At 28.6% G+C, this 17,293-nt stretch overlaps 1 protein-coding gene across 1 annotated transcript in view; it reads left to right on the forward strand.

Moving 5' to 3' along the window:
- The first annotated feature begins 285 nt into the window (after window positions 1-285).
- Window positions 286-17,293, forward strand: part of Reph (Regulator of eph expression) — a 33,394-nt gene continuing 16,386 nt past the window's right edge. Inside the window, exons 1-2 of the mRNA XM_075369010.1 lie at window positions 286-607; window positions 966-1,038. Coding sequence (XP_075225125.1) covers window positions 542-607; window positions 966-1,038 — 139 coding nt within the window. The 5' untranslated portion in view covers window positions 286-541. The remainder of the gene's footprint in view (window positions 608-965; window positions 1,039-17,293) is intronic.

The following is a 17,293-nucleotide window of genomic DNA, read 5'->3' on the forward strand; positions in this document are numbered from 1 at the left end:
TATGAATGGGTCGTAGGGGAGTTCTGATCGCTTTATGACTTTAAGATGCTTTCCTTAAATGCTCGTCATTCTATTATTTAAGAAAATAGAGCGATTACATTTCTCCGGTGACTGTAGTCTGTTTCACTTTTACTAAATGTCGTAAATTGATGGTAAATTAATTCGTGTACGGGTAGGTTTCCATTGTGAGTAACGAACAATTTATTTGTAACGGACACCCCTCATTGTGTAATCGATTTGGAATCGCCCGATCCACTCTAGTTCAGCTGACTGTCGTAGCCGTACTCTCGCGTAGTAAGACCAGGGAAGCGGATGGGGGTGAACAGTTTGTTGGTAGCCGGCGCTGGGAGCAGTCGTGCTCTACAAAATGTCCGCTGAACGTTGTTCACCGTCGGCAGACAATGAAAGTGTGAAGTAAATTTGTTGTGCCTGATTGTTTTCGCGTTCCGCGATAAAGTTATCGTTGTGTTGCGAGACCCTCGTACTTTATTATCGAAGGGGAAGGGATCGAATTGTTTGATCCCGTTCCGGAGCTAGAAATATGCTCAAGTTTCTTACTCACAAACTTAGAACGCATTCTCTGAATGAAGAAGGCCCACATCAAAAGGTGAGTTTACATTACGATTGTAAAATTATTTACGAATTTTAGTAAATTCACCTTCCTTGAAGGTCATAACCAGGGTCCTACGCTAGCAGCAGCATAAGCAAGATGGCTGACCGTTAAAGTAGAACAAAGGAATGGTGCTTTTGGAGGTTGTATTTTAGTTAATTGGTTCTGTAAACAGAATTTAATCGTGTTAACAAACGACGTATGGTTTGTTAAACGTTAATGTTTGTTTAAGCTTGTTTGTGGTGGCTGTACTGTTAGCGAATTACGTTTTGTACTTGCCCATCCAGTTTGACCTGGGTCAAAAATGGCTGACTATTTTTCTTTTGCTTTTCTGATAAAAACTTTCGTTTTTTAGGTCGAAGACGACGATCACGATTCTGGAACTGAATCCGACGACGAGCACGCAGACACTGAGGAACCGGAAACCAGTAAGTAACTTTTTAAACGTTAATTATTTGTTTTTAATTATAGCTCGTAGTAGTGTATTTTTTATCACTTATGAAATGTCAGGCTAATGCGGGTAAGGGTATACCGGCTGTTTGCCAACAGACCGATAGACGTTATTGTGAATGAGTTTCATCATCGCTGTCGTATATTCTCTTTCATTGATTTAATAATTTACTATTATTTTAATGTTAAAAAAAAGATTTTTGTTTTTGACGGCATTCCATATTGTAGATAACATCCACATCGTCAAATTTACTTTTAACTGTTAACTGCAACAAATTGCTGTGATCATTAAATTCCTAAGTGATAAGATTGAATGTTTTTATTTTTTCCTATTATGTTTATTATTTAGATTGCTAATGCAAGATTTAATAATTGTGAAATATATTTTTTTGTTTGTTTAATGAGGTATTTTTAATTTGTACCCAAAAAATGATTACATTTGATCATTCAATGCTGGTCACAGCTGTAGGATTAGAATCCATGCAGTCTTCAGTAATGTATGATTTTTAAGCAAGTGAACCAACTTCTTGTATTATTAACATTTGTTGGAATGTAAATCAAACTTGTTGTTTGGTATCAAAAAGAGGAAATATAAGTATGTGACTTTTTATTTGTAATTGAGATTGAAATATTTTGACATATTTGTGTAGTATTAGTATGCTTCCCATTCTATTTTTTCTCTATATTATGATAAAATTTATTACATGCAAGGAATAACTGTTTTTCTTTCATTTTTGTTAATAATTAATTTTTAGTTTGTGGCATTACCTGATTGGTCAATTTGTCTGTTAATTTGGCAGTTTTCTTACGCAAATTGAAGTAGGTATTATGAATTAACTATTGAGTGGTTTTGTTTTATTCTCCATACATATAATGTTTTCTAAGATTATAAAGTGACTAGGAAGAATTTAATATTTAATTTATTTATTAAATGAAGTGATTATAATTAGAAATTTACTGTAATCATATTTTGAATTATTTTTTATGTTTCATGGTTATTTTCATTGCTTTATTGTGTTTTAACAATAAAGCCTTTATTTTTTCTTGGATGTTACAGGTATTATTTTTTGTTTTCGTAATAAATTTCATTAAAAAAATTAACTTTATTATGTTATTTGAATTAAATTAGTATTCATTGATTTAATATCTTCATTGTTAATAATTAAACGTACTTATATAAATCTATTAAACCAAGAAATTGTTTTTCACACAGTAATGAAATTATATGATACATGGATATGGCCATCTTTTCAGGTTTAAATTGATTAGATAACTTTTAATTATACAAAATAGCTTTATATGCAGGCCTTGTATATTCAGATATAAGAAATGCACTTGTTTTAAATGGATTTTTCTCTTAGACACAGTTGGGCGACTGTGCAGTCTTACCCTTTAATATCTCGAAAAAATGAAAAACTACTTATCTTTCTCATCATAGTATTTCTTAATTTTATTCTCTACTGTGTATTTGGATACTATCTGCAGTGAAATTTTTTTCTGTGTACAAGGACTAATAGTTTTGTCCACAATGCAGATTTCCAAGAATATCTTTTCTTATCTTTGGGCAAGTAGTAAATACTTGCAGGATATTCTTGCTGTCTGCTTTTAAGGATAGTCTTTGGGGCTCATCTCCAGTACCTTGATGTTATTTACCAATTTTAAAGGTTATATATAAAATAAATTGATCTAGTTAGTGTTTTGTAATGAATCTTTATAAATATGGATAAGTTTTCTTTTATTTTATTTAAATGAATTGAAAAAAAAAAAGAAGCAAATAAACAGTAGGTTCTTTGACTTTGCCTTGCTTTTCATTCTCTGATGACTCTATTCTAAATTTTCATGAGTTATTCGTGGAATGAAATATCTTCCTCACATACAGAGAAGGTTATTTGCTGCAGCTAAAACGTATGTAGATGTGAATATATTAAGCCCTAATTTAAATAAAACTAAATTTATAATTTCGTACCAGACATATCCAGTTAGCCTGTAATTGATAAAATCTTGAAATTATACTCAAACCATAAAATTAAAATCAACAATGACCAGTGTATTTGTTTCGTTACTTGATGCCATAGTAGATGAAAATTTATGTGAATATCAAATAAATGTGTATACGAAAATTAAGATTTATTTCATATAGTTCATGTTTATTTAATAAACTAAACGTGGTGTATTTTTTACTTTTGTTGAATTTATACTATAGTATGGGTTAACTATATAGGGTGGAACTTTTGTCTGGTGTACATTACAATGCAAAGATTAAAAAAACAATAATTAGCAAATTAAGTCCTTACTAAACCATTAAACTAATTTGTTGATAATAAGAAAACTGTATTTGGAAAGAATTATTTATTTACTTCGAATATAAAATAGAACTTTAAAATTCATTTCAAAAGCTTTATAATCATTACTGTTCACAAATTTAAGATATTCTATACAAAATTGATAATATTTCAAAGAAGGCTAGATTTTATTAGTTTTAAATTACATAATAAATATATCCTAGCATATTTAATAGAAAATCATTTAAGCCATGGTTTTTTAATACTTAAAATAAAATACTTTCTTTGTTAACTTAGAATTCCTAAATGTGGTAATTGTATTTTATTTATTCAATTTGAAACGATGATGATCTTTGTCTATAAAGTTAAAAGTAAATATTGGATACTTCGTCATAAATTTATATTGGTTTAATATTATATAACAAATAAAAAAGAAATTTAAATAAAATTATTTAAACAACTAATATTACTGATGTGTAAGTGAACAATGATGCAACATTTTTATTTAGTGGTAAGATAAGCTCACCGGTGTAGATGAACAGAGATGTATGTATTGATATGTGAATTAGTCACATACTTGTAAATGATGTATTATAATATGTAAAATAATATCTCGTATCCTGTACTTTAAATGCATTAAAAAAGAGTCCAAAATGTGTAAGATGTTACAGTGGATTTATAATGTTACTAATTGTTTGTATATGTTATTTATGAATAAGTTTATACAATGTGGCTTATAAATATATAGTTCAGTTACTATTGCATCAGCAGCCAGGGTTTTTAACCTGGTGTTGCCATTTAGTGCATTAGTGTTTTTATAATGTACATAATATTTGTTTATAATTATGTTACTTTTAATTTTTTTATAAAATTGTTAATTGGTTGTACTGAATTTGGCTAATAAATAACTTTCAATTTCAATCTGTCCCAGGAAATGGCAGTTAGTATTATTTAAACTTTTCAATTGAATTATATTTGATAAATAAATTTCCTCAGAACTTTATTAGATCTTTTCCTTTATTTGGCAAGATTTAAAAAAAAAATTATTTTAAACTGGTTATAAATAGTAAAGTGTAATAATAGTTACAAATTGTTATTTGAAATAGTATAAAAAAAATATGTTTAAGATTGTAATGAGTTATTCAAAAGATCTATTTATCTCTATATTATGTGTTACAAAGAAATCCTTTTTTTTAACACCTAATATTTATTTCTAAGAAATTACATTTAATTTAAATTCATTGTAAATTGCTGAAAGTTCAGTTTAAAACTGCCAGCGATATTGATTTGTAATCTGATAATTGCTATTGTTTCATCACAATTTTGAGTAAAGTGCTTATATTTTGATGTTTTGTCAGGTGTTAATAGAAATATATTGTCTGGAATAAGATTACAATTTGACTACAAATTTGTGTGTAATCCATTTTCATTTTTTGTCTAAATGTATTTTACAGTTAAAACTGTTAAGTCCTAAGAACCATTTCAATCCTGTTGGACTAAGATTCTGTATTGCCACATTTTAAAAATGAAGATACTGTAAAAAAAAATAAATCTTGACAATTAATCACATTATTTGTTTCTTGATGTCAAGTAGTAAGTATTTTTACAGTTATAACAGTAGATGTTTTTAAGTAATAAGAAAATGGATCCTCTGCATTGATATAGAAGGTTTTAAAGTTTACCGATCCTTCATAAGCATGAAGACCGTTGAGCTAGCTGTTATTGGCATAATCTTCAGAATATTTTTGTTTTTAAAATCCGATTAATTGTATCTCATTATATTAAAAGATATTTCTTAAGCTGTTCAGAAAAAACCTATCTCTATAAACAGTATACTGTATACAAAACACGATTTAAATGCTATTTTTTGAGGTACTAAGTTATCCATCATTCACTGAAACATACAACACACATAAATACAAGTCTTTAGTTGTGTAGTGATTACATTTTTACCATTATGGCTGTTGATGGCATTATCTTTATCGTGTGATGATAAGTGTTTTAAAGAAATGTTAAAAAATCCAATATGATCAGTCCATATTGCTTTCAGAGGTATGTTGAGAAATATCAACATTTTATGAATAACAGTAATATATCTACGACATAAATGTATACTTTTATTTATATTTGTGAATGTCCAATCTGTTTTAAATAGAATAGTAAAAAACTATTTTTGTATGATTTAAACATAATATTTTGGCTTGCAAGAAAGCGCCTTATTACACTATGAATGCCATTTTTAATAAATTTCTGTGCCATTAAAAAAAAATGTTCCAATTTATTTCAAATATAAAGCTTTTTTTTTTACACAGTTTTATTGTATCAATGAGAAAAGATGAAATTTCTGCTTTCCATTCAACATGTGCTCATATAATTTTCATTAGTACTTTCTGAATTGCAAATTACTCAGTAGTTACTTGTAATATTTAATATCTTAATGCGTTTTGCGTAATGTTTATATTTTAAATAATAAATATATACTTTAAAACACAGGCATATTTTTATTTTATATTGTGCATTTTATGATGCTGCATTGATCAAGTTTTACTGAGGTTCCCTTGAATCATCCTGGCAAATACCAGGACATTTCTGTTATGCTTGTGTGGCAATATGTCTACCCATTCCTGAAGTGATCTGTATAATGTGTTATTATGTACTGATCAGAATAAAATATATATTTATGTAAATTTTTCTTAAGTGCTGTAGGTTACATGTGTTTCTGTGTGCAGATATATATATATATATTTTGTGTGTGTGTGTGTGTGTATATAGACATGTTTCATGTCTTGTGTAGTCCTACTTGGCCATTTACATCAGATTGCTGATGGGGATCATCTTAATTTCATCTGCCTGTAATGATTACTATGTCCTCTTTCTTTTGTTATCTCATTCATACCTGAACATTTGCCGATTAAAAAAATCATTTTTATATTTTAAGAATAATGATTCTTTACCTCAACTCAGGCCTTTTTTTCTCACTTACTGGGTAAATGGTTTTCCTACATTCTTATGATGTAATATTACTCATTTTTCTTTAAAATGACTTCTGTGCTTTCCTATAAATGTTCTGCCCATTTCCTTCAGTTTTAAAGTTCCTTTAAAGGTTATCTATTTTTCTTTGTTTGCTTTTGTTAAATATTCATATATTTTTATTTAATTTGATTCTAACCTGAATTTCTGCTCCATTCAAGCACTGGTTTTATTATATGAAAATGCCTGTCATTATTCTCCAACCTATCCAAACTGTTTTCTAAGATATGTCCTCTATTTATTGTAAGTCAAGACATCAGAATTTCTTCACAGTTTGGTTCTTTAGTTGCTGGAGAATTGTGGTTGCTGTACTTAAAATAATACTCCTAAGCATTCATAAACCATATTCTCCATGGAGTTTATTTATTTATTGCAAACGCACATACACATATGTTTCCTCTGAGAAATGTTTTTGTTTATTTTACTTTCTGAGAGTAACTACCAATGTACATTTCTTCATGATTTTGGAAGTTTTTTATCGCTGCTTTGTTTTGCGATATAAATCTACAATCTTTCATTATCTATAAGTTTTTCCTGAACTCAGTCCACTCAAGCACAAGTTGTTTCTTTCTACACATCACATTAACACATTTGTTTCATTTAGTGGCAGAGTTTTATTTTTTGTCCAGTAGTATGAAAATAAATCTACAATAGCTCATTTTTGTTAATGGTCTTATTTATATTCTCTCTTATCTGTACGTTCAGTAAACTAATAAACTATGTTCACGATCGCTTGACCTTTCTGTTGTTAAGTTGTAAATTATGATGACTCAAATATAATTGTCTTTGACAGCAGTGGGGAATAGTTGTCTGGTACTTTAGATTATGTAAAATAACCTCCATTAATAACTATGTTAAAATTTAATTTTCTGGCTAAGCGGGAAATTGAGAGAATTAATGATAAGAGTTTTGTCATTTACTTAAGGGTTTTGCCTAGATTTATTACATTAATAATATATTATTTCACTTGGTAAAAGGGAGAATAATACACTAGTTTCAAAATGTTTTATTCAGAATTTTTCTCCCAAATTATTTAGCTAAAGATTGCCCAATTTCAAATTTATAAATAGCAAAATACAACATAAATTCACTTAAAATAAATGTTTCGAGCCATAATAAAATTATATATATATATATATATATATATATATATATCAATTGTAAGTTTTTAGGTTGTTATTGTAATATATTGAAACTGAATTTCAAAATTATTGTTAAGTTTTAGTATTGCGATAAGAAAATAAGAAAAAAATGTTAGATGTATTCAAAGTAAACATTTCTGTTGCTTGTAAGAAACTGTAAATAATATTGATAAATTAATTGAATCTATTAAAAATCACTTTATCCCCTTAGATTGGTGGAAAATCTTATGTATGATAAACTATTAATTCTTTATATCTTCTTCAAAATACTATTGAAAATATTTTTTTTTTATTTAAATTTAATTTAAAAAGAATAAAAGTAAGCGGTTTAAAAAATGTAATAATATATTGTAGTAATTTTTTAGGCATTTTCATATTTAAAATCTAAATAAAAAAAGAATAAGACGTAATGGCATCAAATTTTAAATAAAAACTTGTCTTTGAATAAAAGTTGATTTCAAGAGTTTATTTTTACTATATCTGTAGGGTTATACCCATTACAAGTAGACCTATATGAAAGATAAGATTAATTTTTAAAAAATATACTTTCATCCAGTACTTAATATTATTTTATTGTTACAACAAATTTTTTTTTTCTTTGATTCTATAATAAAAAAGGATATAATAATAAAATATTATATGATTATAATTGGCATATAATAAATTATTAAATGCAGATATGTTGAATTTTAAGAAAACTGCGTCTTACTTATTTATTAATTTTTTTGCTATCAGATGTTTGGATTTTCTGCTTTAACATACTGTACTGTACTCATCGTTTTTTAATATTTGTTTTCCCTTTTTCTCTTTTTTCTGTTTAGTCTCCAAAACCACCATAGGGTATTACTTCACAGGATGAATGATGATGTATGAAAGTAAATGAAGTGTAAGTCTTGTACAATCTCAGGTCGACCAATACCGAGATGTGTGTGGTTAATTGAAACCCAACCACCAAAGAGCAATGTTTTATCCATAATCTAATATTCAAATCCAAATAAAAGCAATTACCGGAATTGAATTTTAGACCTCTCGACTTTGAAATCAGCTTATTTGTGAAACTAGTTCACATGTTTTTCCTTTACATATTTCACCTTGCATATTGTAGATTAGTATTCAACTGGCATTGGATTTCTTAATTTATGTGTTGTTCTTTATATAAAATTCTGCCATAAATTTTTCTTCTCTAATTTGTCTTTAATTCTCCCCATTTCATTACTCATTAGTCTATATTAAAAACATTCTTTTGCAAGATATTTCTGAAACATTTTTGTTGTTTGCTTGTTGTCTGTCTTCCACGTTTTACTGCCTTATATCATTGTAATATATGTTCAAGGGATATTGCATTTTAATTAAACAAATTTTCAAAAATTTTATCGTAACGCTATTTTTAATTTTGATATTTTGTATATAACTAACCACCTTGCAGTGCCCAAAAATACTTTTTTATAGTTTTTAAAGATTTTTTCTTAAGTAATAAACTATTTTCCTCACCAATAGGTAAAAACAGCTATTTTCATTACTTCTTCCATGAGTTGTAGCATTCTTATTTTACATCATACAGAGGGTCAAAAAAGGGTTTTTTGAAAGAGAAAGGTGGGACTTCATCTTGCTGTACTTAAAATTCATTTTGTTACATAACTCAAATCTTGTAATGTTTACTGAAATTATGTTTACAAATTGTTTTTTCAAATTATGGGCCCAAAATAAATAATGATGGGCTTAGGGTAACAGGTCTGTTTTTTACCTTTTAACTCTTAGTTACTAGTAGTACTTAGAAAAAAAATAATTGGACCGTTACAAAGTGTCCTTTAAAAAATAATTGCCACCAAATTGTAAGATTTTGAAAATGTCACATTTTTGGGACCCAAAAATGATGGCGAAGATCTGAAATTTTTACACCAGTAAATACTTTTTATTAAAACCATATAAAATATATTTTGTTACTCAAAGGGGTTGATAAGTAATGAAGCCATCAAAACTGCTAAAAACACTGTTCCTTCTAATTGTGAACAATGTATCCAAAAAATTCCCAGCATGTATTTTTCCAGATAATTATGTAGGCCTACTATACAAAATATTTTGATATGTCAATAATGAGATAACTTATGTTCTAGATAGTTTGTTACTTAAAGTATGACTCGTACACACAAACTCATGTTTAAACACAAAAGTGAATAGAGACATGCATGGACACGAATGTGAATGTTTGCGTAATCCTGAATATAAACATTGTAGAAGGCTTAGTTTCTGTTTTGATTTCAATGTGATATTTTGTATTGTTGCTAGTATTAATACTGTGGTTAGGTAATGTACACTTGTTTATAAAGTAATTTTATTAGCAGTGAACTTCTCTTTTAGGCGATATCTTTTATTTTTAATTAAAAATCTTAAAAATATTTAAAGAAATTTTTATTTTAGTTGTAGAGAAATTGGGATAAGACAAAGTCAGCTGCAATTAGTAGTTTTATAATTTAACTGTATTGTTATTGTAAGAATCCTTGCATTTTATAAAAACGGATTATGAAGTGTTCAATTGGCATTCACACTGAAACAAATTGACCTTCAATAGATCTGCACGATATTTTAGAGTTTACTGAACAGCAAATAACATTGATATCTTAGTGGAAACAAAAAATATCCATACTTTTCATAAAACTTAATATTTACGTTAATATTTTCACATTAATGGGAAAAGTTGCTCTGACCCATTTAGCTGTCACACTAAACTGGTTAAGAAATCTCTTTGAGAAATTCTTTGACACTTTCAACAAGCAATCCAAATTTAAAATTAATTCCACTGTGTACAAAATGCTTAAACAAAATACAAAAACCACAAGATGATAGGAAGCGAACTGGAATGTCAAGATATATTTGAGCCTGACTGTGTTATAGTAGAATGTGTGAATAAAGCTTGTTTAGCACTTGGCATTTCTCCTATTAAGGTTCAAAAATTAGTGAGCAGTGCAAAGGAACCAATTTAAAAAAATAAAGTTACAAAAATAGCCGAGTCAGTTACCATTAAATTAAACGATTCCTTTGATTTAAATATTTCTAAGGAAGAAACCAGTTTAGTACCAAAAAATTATGCTGATTTAGGTATGGAATATGAAGAATTAATCATTAAAATAAAGGATAAAATGAAAATAGTTGCATCATCCCAGGAAAAATCCAACATTTTGACTTTATTATCAAGCAGCTGGAGGTTTAAAAAATTTCAGAATGAGTCTAGTGTTAGTTAGTATTTAGCCCCTCAATCCAAACAATTAGTTAAAACAAGTGGAATCTTTCCACAAATCAGCAAAAAGAAACCAGGTCACGTAACTGATGAAAGTGTTATTAAATGTGTCCCAAGATTTTTACCAGAATGAGCACAGCCAAATGATGCCAGGCAAGAAGGATTGCGTCTCTGTAAGACAAGCTGACTGGAAGGTCAGCTTGTGACCTTCCACAGAAGGTGTGCAAAAGGATAAAAGGAAGGTGTGCAAAAGGAGTGTGCACAAAGGACCTTCCACAGTGCTGTGACCAGGTCACAGAATGATGAGCACAGCCGAATGATGCCAGGCAAGGATTGCGTCTATCAGACAAGCTGACTGGAAGAAAATTAATATTAAAAAAAGGCTTATCTTATGTAACTTAAAAGAATTGTTCACAGCCTTCATGAGAAACATAATTTAAAAATTGTTTTTCTAAATTTACTGATTTTTGTGACTTAAATTTTGTGTTCTGGCTGGTGGGTCAGGTACTCGCTCTGTGTGTCACCCACTAAAATGTAAAACTTATGTTATCTGCTCTAAAAATGAGATTTGATTATAAAATTCTCCTTTCAACTATATGGTGTGTGATATGGAAAATGAAACATGCATGCTGTCACAGTGTGAAAAATGTTCAGGCACTAATGAAGTTCTTGGATTACTGCAAGAGAGCCGGGATGATTTTGTTTCTGAAATTATCTTCAAACAGTGAGTGGGTTTCTGTTGACTGTTGTGAACTAACTACTCAAATTCTTCCATTTCAAGAGTACTTAGATAAACTTACTCAAAATTTAAATAATCTAAAAAGGCATCATTTTGTTGAAAAGAAACGAAAACTAATTTCCTCAACATTAAAAAGTTAAACTTGTTGGAGGGTGAATGCATTGTAATGGGAGACTTCTTCCTTTTCTAATACAGGATGAAGTCAGTCATGTCACTGGTCAAAAAACTTATGCCTGGTACTTCATTCAAGAAATCATTGAGGGATAATCAAACATGGGTTCAGAGCTTTTTCTATCAAGTACTGGAAGAGGACCCAACATTTCACCAAAGCTGAGTTAGGACTTATCAGTTCTACTCATTAAAAAAATTGCAGGAGTACCTAAGTTATGTTAGTTAAGTTTGTTATCAAGAAGTGCAAGATTAATTCATAAATTCCATTAGCAAGAGTAAAATAAGGTAAAAGTGAATCGAACAACTTGCTAATGTATTTGAATTGTATCATTTTGTAATTATCAATTTATTCATTCTAATGAGTTTATTTGTAATTTTTATAATCTGAAAAAATACATAACATCAGTATTTTTGGATATGTTGTTTACGGTTAGAAGGAATGGTGTTGTAACAGTTTTTTGTTGGCTTCGTTAATCATCAACCCCTGTGGGTAACAAAATAAATTTTATATGGTTTTAAATTATGTAAAACATACTTACTGCTGTAAAAATTTCAGTTTTTGTTCACCTGTCCCACGTGTAGTTTTTGGGCCCCAAAAAAGAGACATTTCAAAATCTTACGATTTGGGAGCCATTTTTTTTAATGGACTGTAATAATCCAATTTTTTTTCTACTATTAAGTACTACTATTACTACTACCTAAGAGTTAAAAGACGAAAAACAGGTCACCATAAGCCCTACATTGTTTATTTTGGGCCCAAAATTTGAAAAAAAACTGCAATTTGTAAACGTAACTTCAGTAAACATTACAAGATTTGGTTATATAACAAAATGAATTTTGAGTACAATAAGATGAAGTTCCATTTTCACTCTTTTCAAAAAGCCTTTTTTGACCCGCTGTACGATGTAATATAAGAATGCTACAGCTCATGGAAAAAATGACAATTGTTGTTTTTATATGTTGGTGGCGAGTTAGGAAAATAGTTTATTACTGAATCTTTTAAAACTATAAAAAAGTATTTTTTGGCCACTCGAAGGTGGTTGTTATATCAACATATCAAAATTGAAATTAGTGATGCAATAAAATTTTTGAAAATTTGTTGATTTAAAATGGAATACCCCTTTTTAATATTTTTCATCTCTATAAACAGTTAAAATATTAGTAGTAGAAACCATCACAACAAATGCCAGGAAAAAGACAGATCTATTCTGTTTGCTATATATACAATTTAAGCCACATTTGATTTAAGTAACGATTGTTGAGAAAGAGGTAAGAAGTATATTTAAAAATTTTAAAGGAATGAGCCGAGTTGTTAAAAAATAAATCTTTACTGCTAGGATCTTCATAGATCGATCATGTACCTCCTTTGTTAGCAGTTTTGCAGATGGGACACCTGTTTTGTAAGGATATGGAAATCCATTAGTGTGTTTGATTTGGTTGCTATTTTTCTCATCAGATTTAGTGTTTGTTAATTTCCTATGTGTAAATGATTTAGGCGGTATGCACACTACAACAGTACTTTTTTTTTAATTTTTTGTGTAATGAATTTTTTTAGCTAACATTCAGATCAAAGCCAAACTTAGTTATTGTAGGTTTAGATTTTTTTTGAAAAGATTTGTGAAAGTACTACTTATTTATTTTAATGCAGAGTTATCAGTCTCTGTTAATACAATAAACTTATTGAGGATAGACATAATATATGAAATTTAGTGCACAAATATGTGCTTTAAACTTATTTTTCTATTATACATTTGCATACTTAACATTCTGAGAAAGGATTTTTTTATCAATCATTAAAGAACTTTACTAGTGATGTCTGTCATTTGTTGGTAGTTATTACCTGCATAATATTAAAATTATTCTATTTTATGCTATATTTACTTTTTGAGTCTTTTAAGTTGAATTTTAGTTAATTCATTTTATTGAGTTTTATATAATAAAATAGTGAAATATTAATTGTATTCCTGAAAGTTTATTAGCATTGACTTGTCACTGTTATATAAGCTGCAAAACATGTTTTAATTATTAAGTGTCAGATCAGTAATACTCTAATTATATTTGAAAAAAATATATAACTATAATATTAGTTCAGTCATAGTATTACACTTAGCATACTCCTCAAGGCTTGTCAGTTGACAAGTTTAAACTGGTAATTTAATACACTTTTGGTCTCTTGATCTCCACCCTTTTACTTTCTTCAAAATATAATATATACATTCTAATAGCTAAACCTGTTACCCATATTTTTACAGTATTTTGTACGAGTTCAAAAGTCACACGATCAAAAATGAAATTATTTGAATCTAAAAAATTGAAAACCTGTTCCTCTTGACTCCATTGCATAATATATTACCTTTTTACATTTTACTGTGTGCGAATGCAATTTTTTAATTCATCTTTTTTCATGTAAATTGCTTTCTGTGATGAACATTACAGTTGTTTGCAAATTTCTGGTTTTATTTCATTTATATATACATTTTTTCCTACTTTAAATTGTTTAGGGATTATTCTCGCTTTGAGTGAACCATTAATTGAACGTACTGTGTAGGATATTACTATCTTTTCTTAACAATATTTTACAGTAATACATGTTATATCTATACTGTTGTTAGGTTTTGTGTTATTATTTAGTTGTCAGACTTCATGAATATGGCAAAGAAATTCATCAATTAAAACTGGCAGCCTGCCAGACTCTATGCTACTTTATTATTCATCAGTGTGAGGTGATAGACATGAGGGAGTTGTTAGTACTAGGCTCAGGGTAGGGCGCTTACTCTTTTGACCTTTGGATTTGTAATTGTTTGCAGAAGACCATGTGTTTGATTTAAATCTTATTCTATTCATTATTTGCAAACGCAACAATTCTGTAAGGTGCCAGTAAACATGAGGTAGAATTTATCGGTATAAATTTTCTTTTGAAAAGTGTTTTTATTATTTTACATTGATGCGGGCTCTTTTTTAATGTTATTAGCTTTTATTTATGTTTTATTTTATCGATTTTGAAACTATTATTTAAGTAGTTTTGTTGTTACTTCATAAAACATCGGTCATTTTTTAAAACATTTTTTAAAATTTGTTTAGAACACGTTAAAACACAAATAATCCCACGTTAATTTTTACTTTTACATATGGTTTTCTTTTTAGCTATTTTCATGGGGTTCCCTTGTTATTCCACTTGATTAAATTTTAATATATTTTAAATAAAAATATTTCATTTTGTCTTGATGAAATGAAACTTTTTTATATAGAAATTAAACCATTTGTTGTTAACTTTTTTATGTTCTGAATGTATTTGGTGGATTGTATTGCAGACTTTCAATTTTTATTTTTTCAGTTTGATTCTCAGATTGTCTTACGTTATCAGAATAGTTTATGGAAATAGTTTAATGACCTTTTAAAAAACTTTGTTGTATAATATATCCTTATTTTGGATAAATTTATCGATTGCTGCTGTCAAATAATGAATGAAGCTACCAATTGTAGCTTCAGTAAAAGAGCATTTATAACTGGCAATAAGATTTTGCAATGGTGTGAAATATATGAGGCTCATTTGATAAATTTAAAACACAAATAGCAGCTGTGGAGGCAAAACAATTGTATGAGGGTTACGATACTTTCAGGATACCTCAAAATCCTATTTTATCATGGTGAGTCCTCTTGAAGTTTGCAGATTACTTGAATAGTGTGCATCGATCTGTTTCCTGTGTTAGTAAAATTTCCTCTTAAATGACTAAACAATACAGTTGTATGAACACAGAAATTTTTACGAAGGGATCAAAAAATTTAAAGACTTGCACTTCAGTGACCGATGAGCACTCTTCTGGATGTCCAATTGAAGTTTCAACTCTAGTCCTTGAAACACGCAGACTCTTATTTGCTTGAAGGTCAACTAAGACATGCTTATCAACAATGTGAAGCGGCTGTGTTGAAGAATGTCCCAGATCTCAGCATGAAGGCATCACTTTGAATCTATAACGCATGTCCCTCATACAGCTATGGTAATTTGAAAAACCATCAAAAAATGCTTCGGGAAGTATTAACTCACTTGTCCATATAGCCCTGACTTTGATTATTTACTGAATTTCTGCTTTTTTGGTCCAGTTAAGGAGGTGCTGCAGGGTAAGGAATTTTTTAATGGCCATCGTAACATAAAAGAAAACGTGCTAAATTTGGCTCTTGACATCAAGCAAATATTTCTTTACAGCAGGCATAAATAAGCTGATTCAGACTTGTGTGCTTGTCTTGTTGAAAAGGGGAAAAAGTCACATTGATTAAATATAAACTTGGTTTACCTCCAGAGTAATTTTTTCCTTTTAATTATTGAATGACTGTCAAATCTTTATTAGTTAGTTATACTAAGTTTTTTAATTAATTTTATTATTTTTTATACAAAACGAATCAATTTTCTTCATGTTAAAAATTTAATGTATTTTCTAAATCTTTAAACCTTGATTTTTTTATGTTCTTGTTAAACTTTGATTTTGAAAGTGCAGTGTTTTTTTTTTATTTTTTGGAAGTTATATAAATGTAAAAGCAAAGCTGGATATGTAGCAGCAGCTCTGCATATCCAGCTAATGCTTAACAATAATTGAAGCTAATTCTTGACAGTAATTGATTAAATAGATTACTTGGAGTTTTCTCAAGGTTCTCTGTTTGGTGCTTTGTGTTAAGACAATAGAATTAGTATTTATACTGATTGAAATGCACATGTAATTTACTGTGTTTTGTGGCTGTGTGAATTTTTGTAAAACTAAACTTTTGAAATTCTTTTGTTATGATTTGTATATATTCCAGCTAATATTCCATTGGAAAATGTTTACCAATTATTGGGTATTTTATATATAGGTCAATACATTTGAAGTGATCCAAGGGTGGTTGCTTGAACAATTAAAAAAAAAATTGAAACTTATCCATTTGTTCCCTACATGTCTCAGGACCTTAAAAATACTTGTTTAAAATTTTTTATATAAGCAGTTTACCTGTGGCGGCCATCTATGTTATGGTATGCGCACCTATTTTTGTGATTGGTAAGGGTTTACAGAAAAAATTGTAACTAAAAAAATATTGGTCCTGGAAGGATGAAACAATTTAATCGTATTTTCTCAAGTAAAATATTGGTTCAGTGGTTTATTTACCTGTGTCTCTTCTTTATGTGAGAAAATGACCAATAAAGTTGTACATGAAAAATGGTGAAAATGTTCACTTTCAGTAATTTTTTTATATGTAAGTATATGTTAGCAGTTTTAAATTAAAAATAAATAATATTAATGGTGATATACTTATCCTAAAGTTTTATGAATTTTTGAAAATTTAAAAAAAAATTCAAATTTTGGCTTCAGATAACTCTTGATGGGGCCGGTGATAACAATTTCAAATTTACGCAACTTGCAGTGTTTTTGTAGATGTTTATGGCAAATAAAAAAGTTTCTTTTTATATTGTGCTAATAAAAAAGTTATAACTTCTCAAAAATCATGAAAAAATTCTTAAAAGTGATACCATTTTGACTCGTTAAATAAGTGCTTCAAGGGGAGGGGGTTCTTGTATTCTTGGCTCTTTAATATCTTTATTCTTATTTACTATAGTTGAAATAGATTTGTTTGAACCATTTAGCTGTAGTTAGTGCTCATGTTATA

The sequence above is a fragment of the Lycorma delicatula genome, chromosome 6, assembly GCF_047948215.1.
Source record: "Lycorma delicatula isolate Av1 chromosome 6, ASM4794821v1, whole genome shotgun sequence".
In the NCBI taxonomy this organism is placed as follows: Eukaryota; Metazoa; Arthropoda; class Insecta; order Hemiptera; family Fulgoridae; genus Lycorma; species Lycorma delicatula.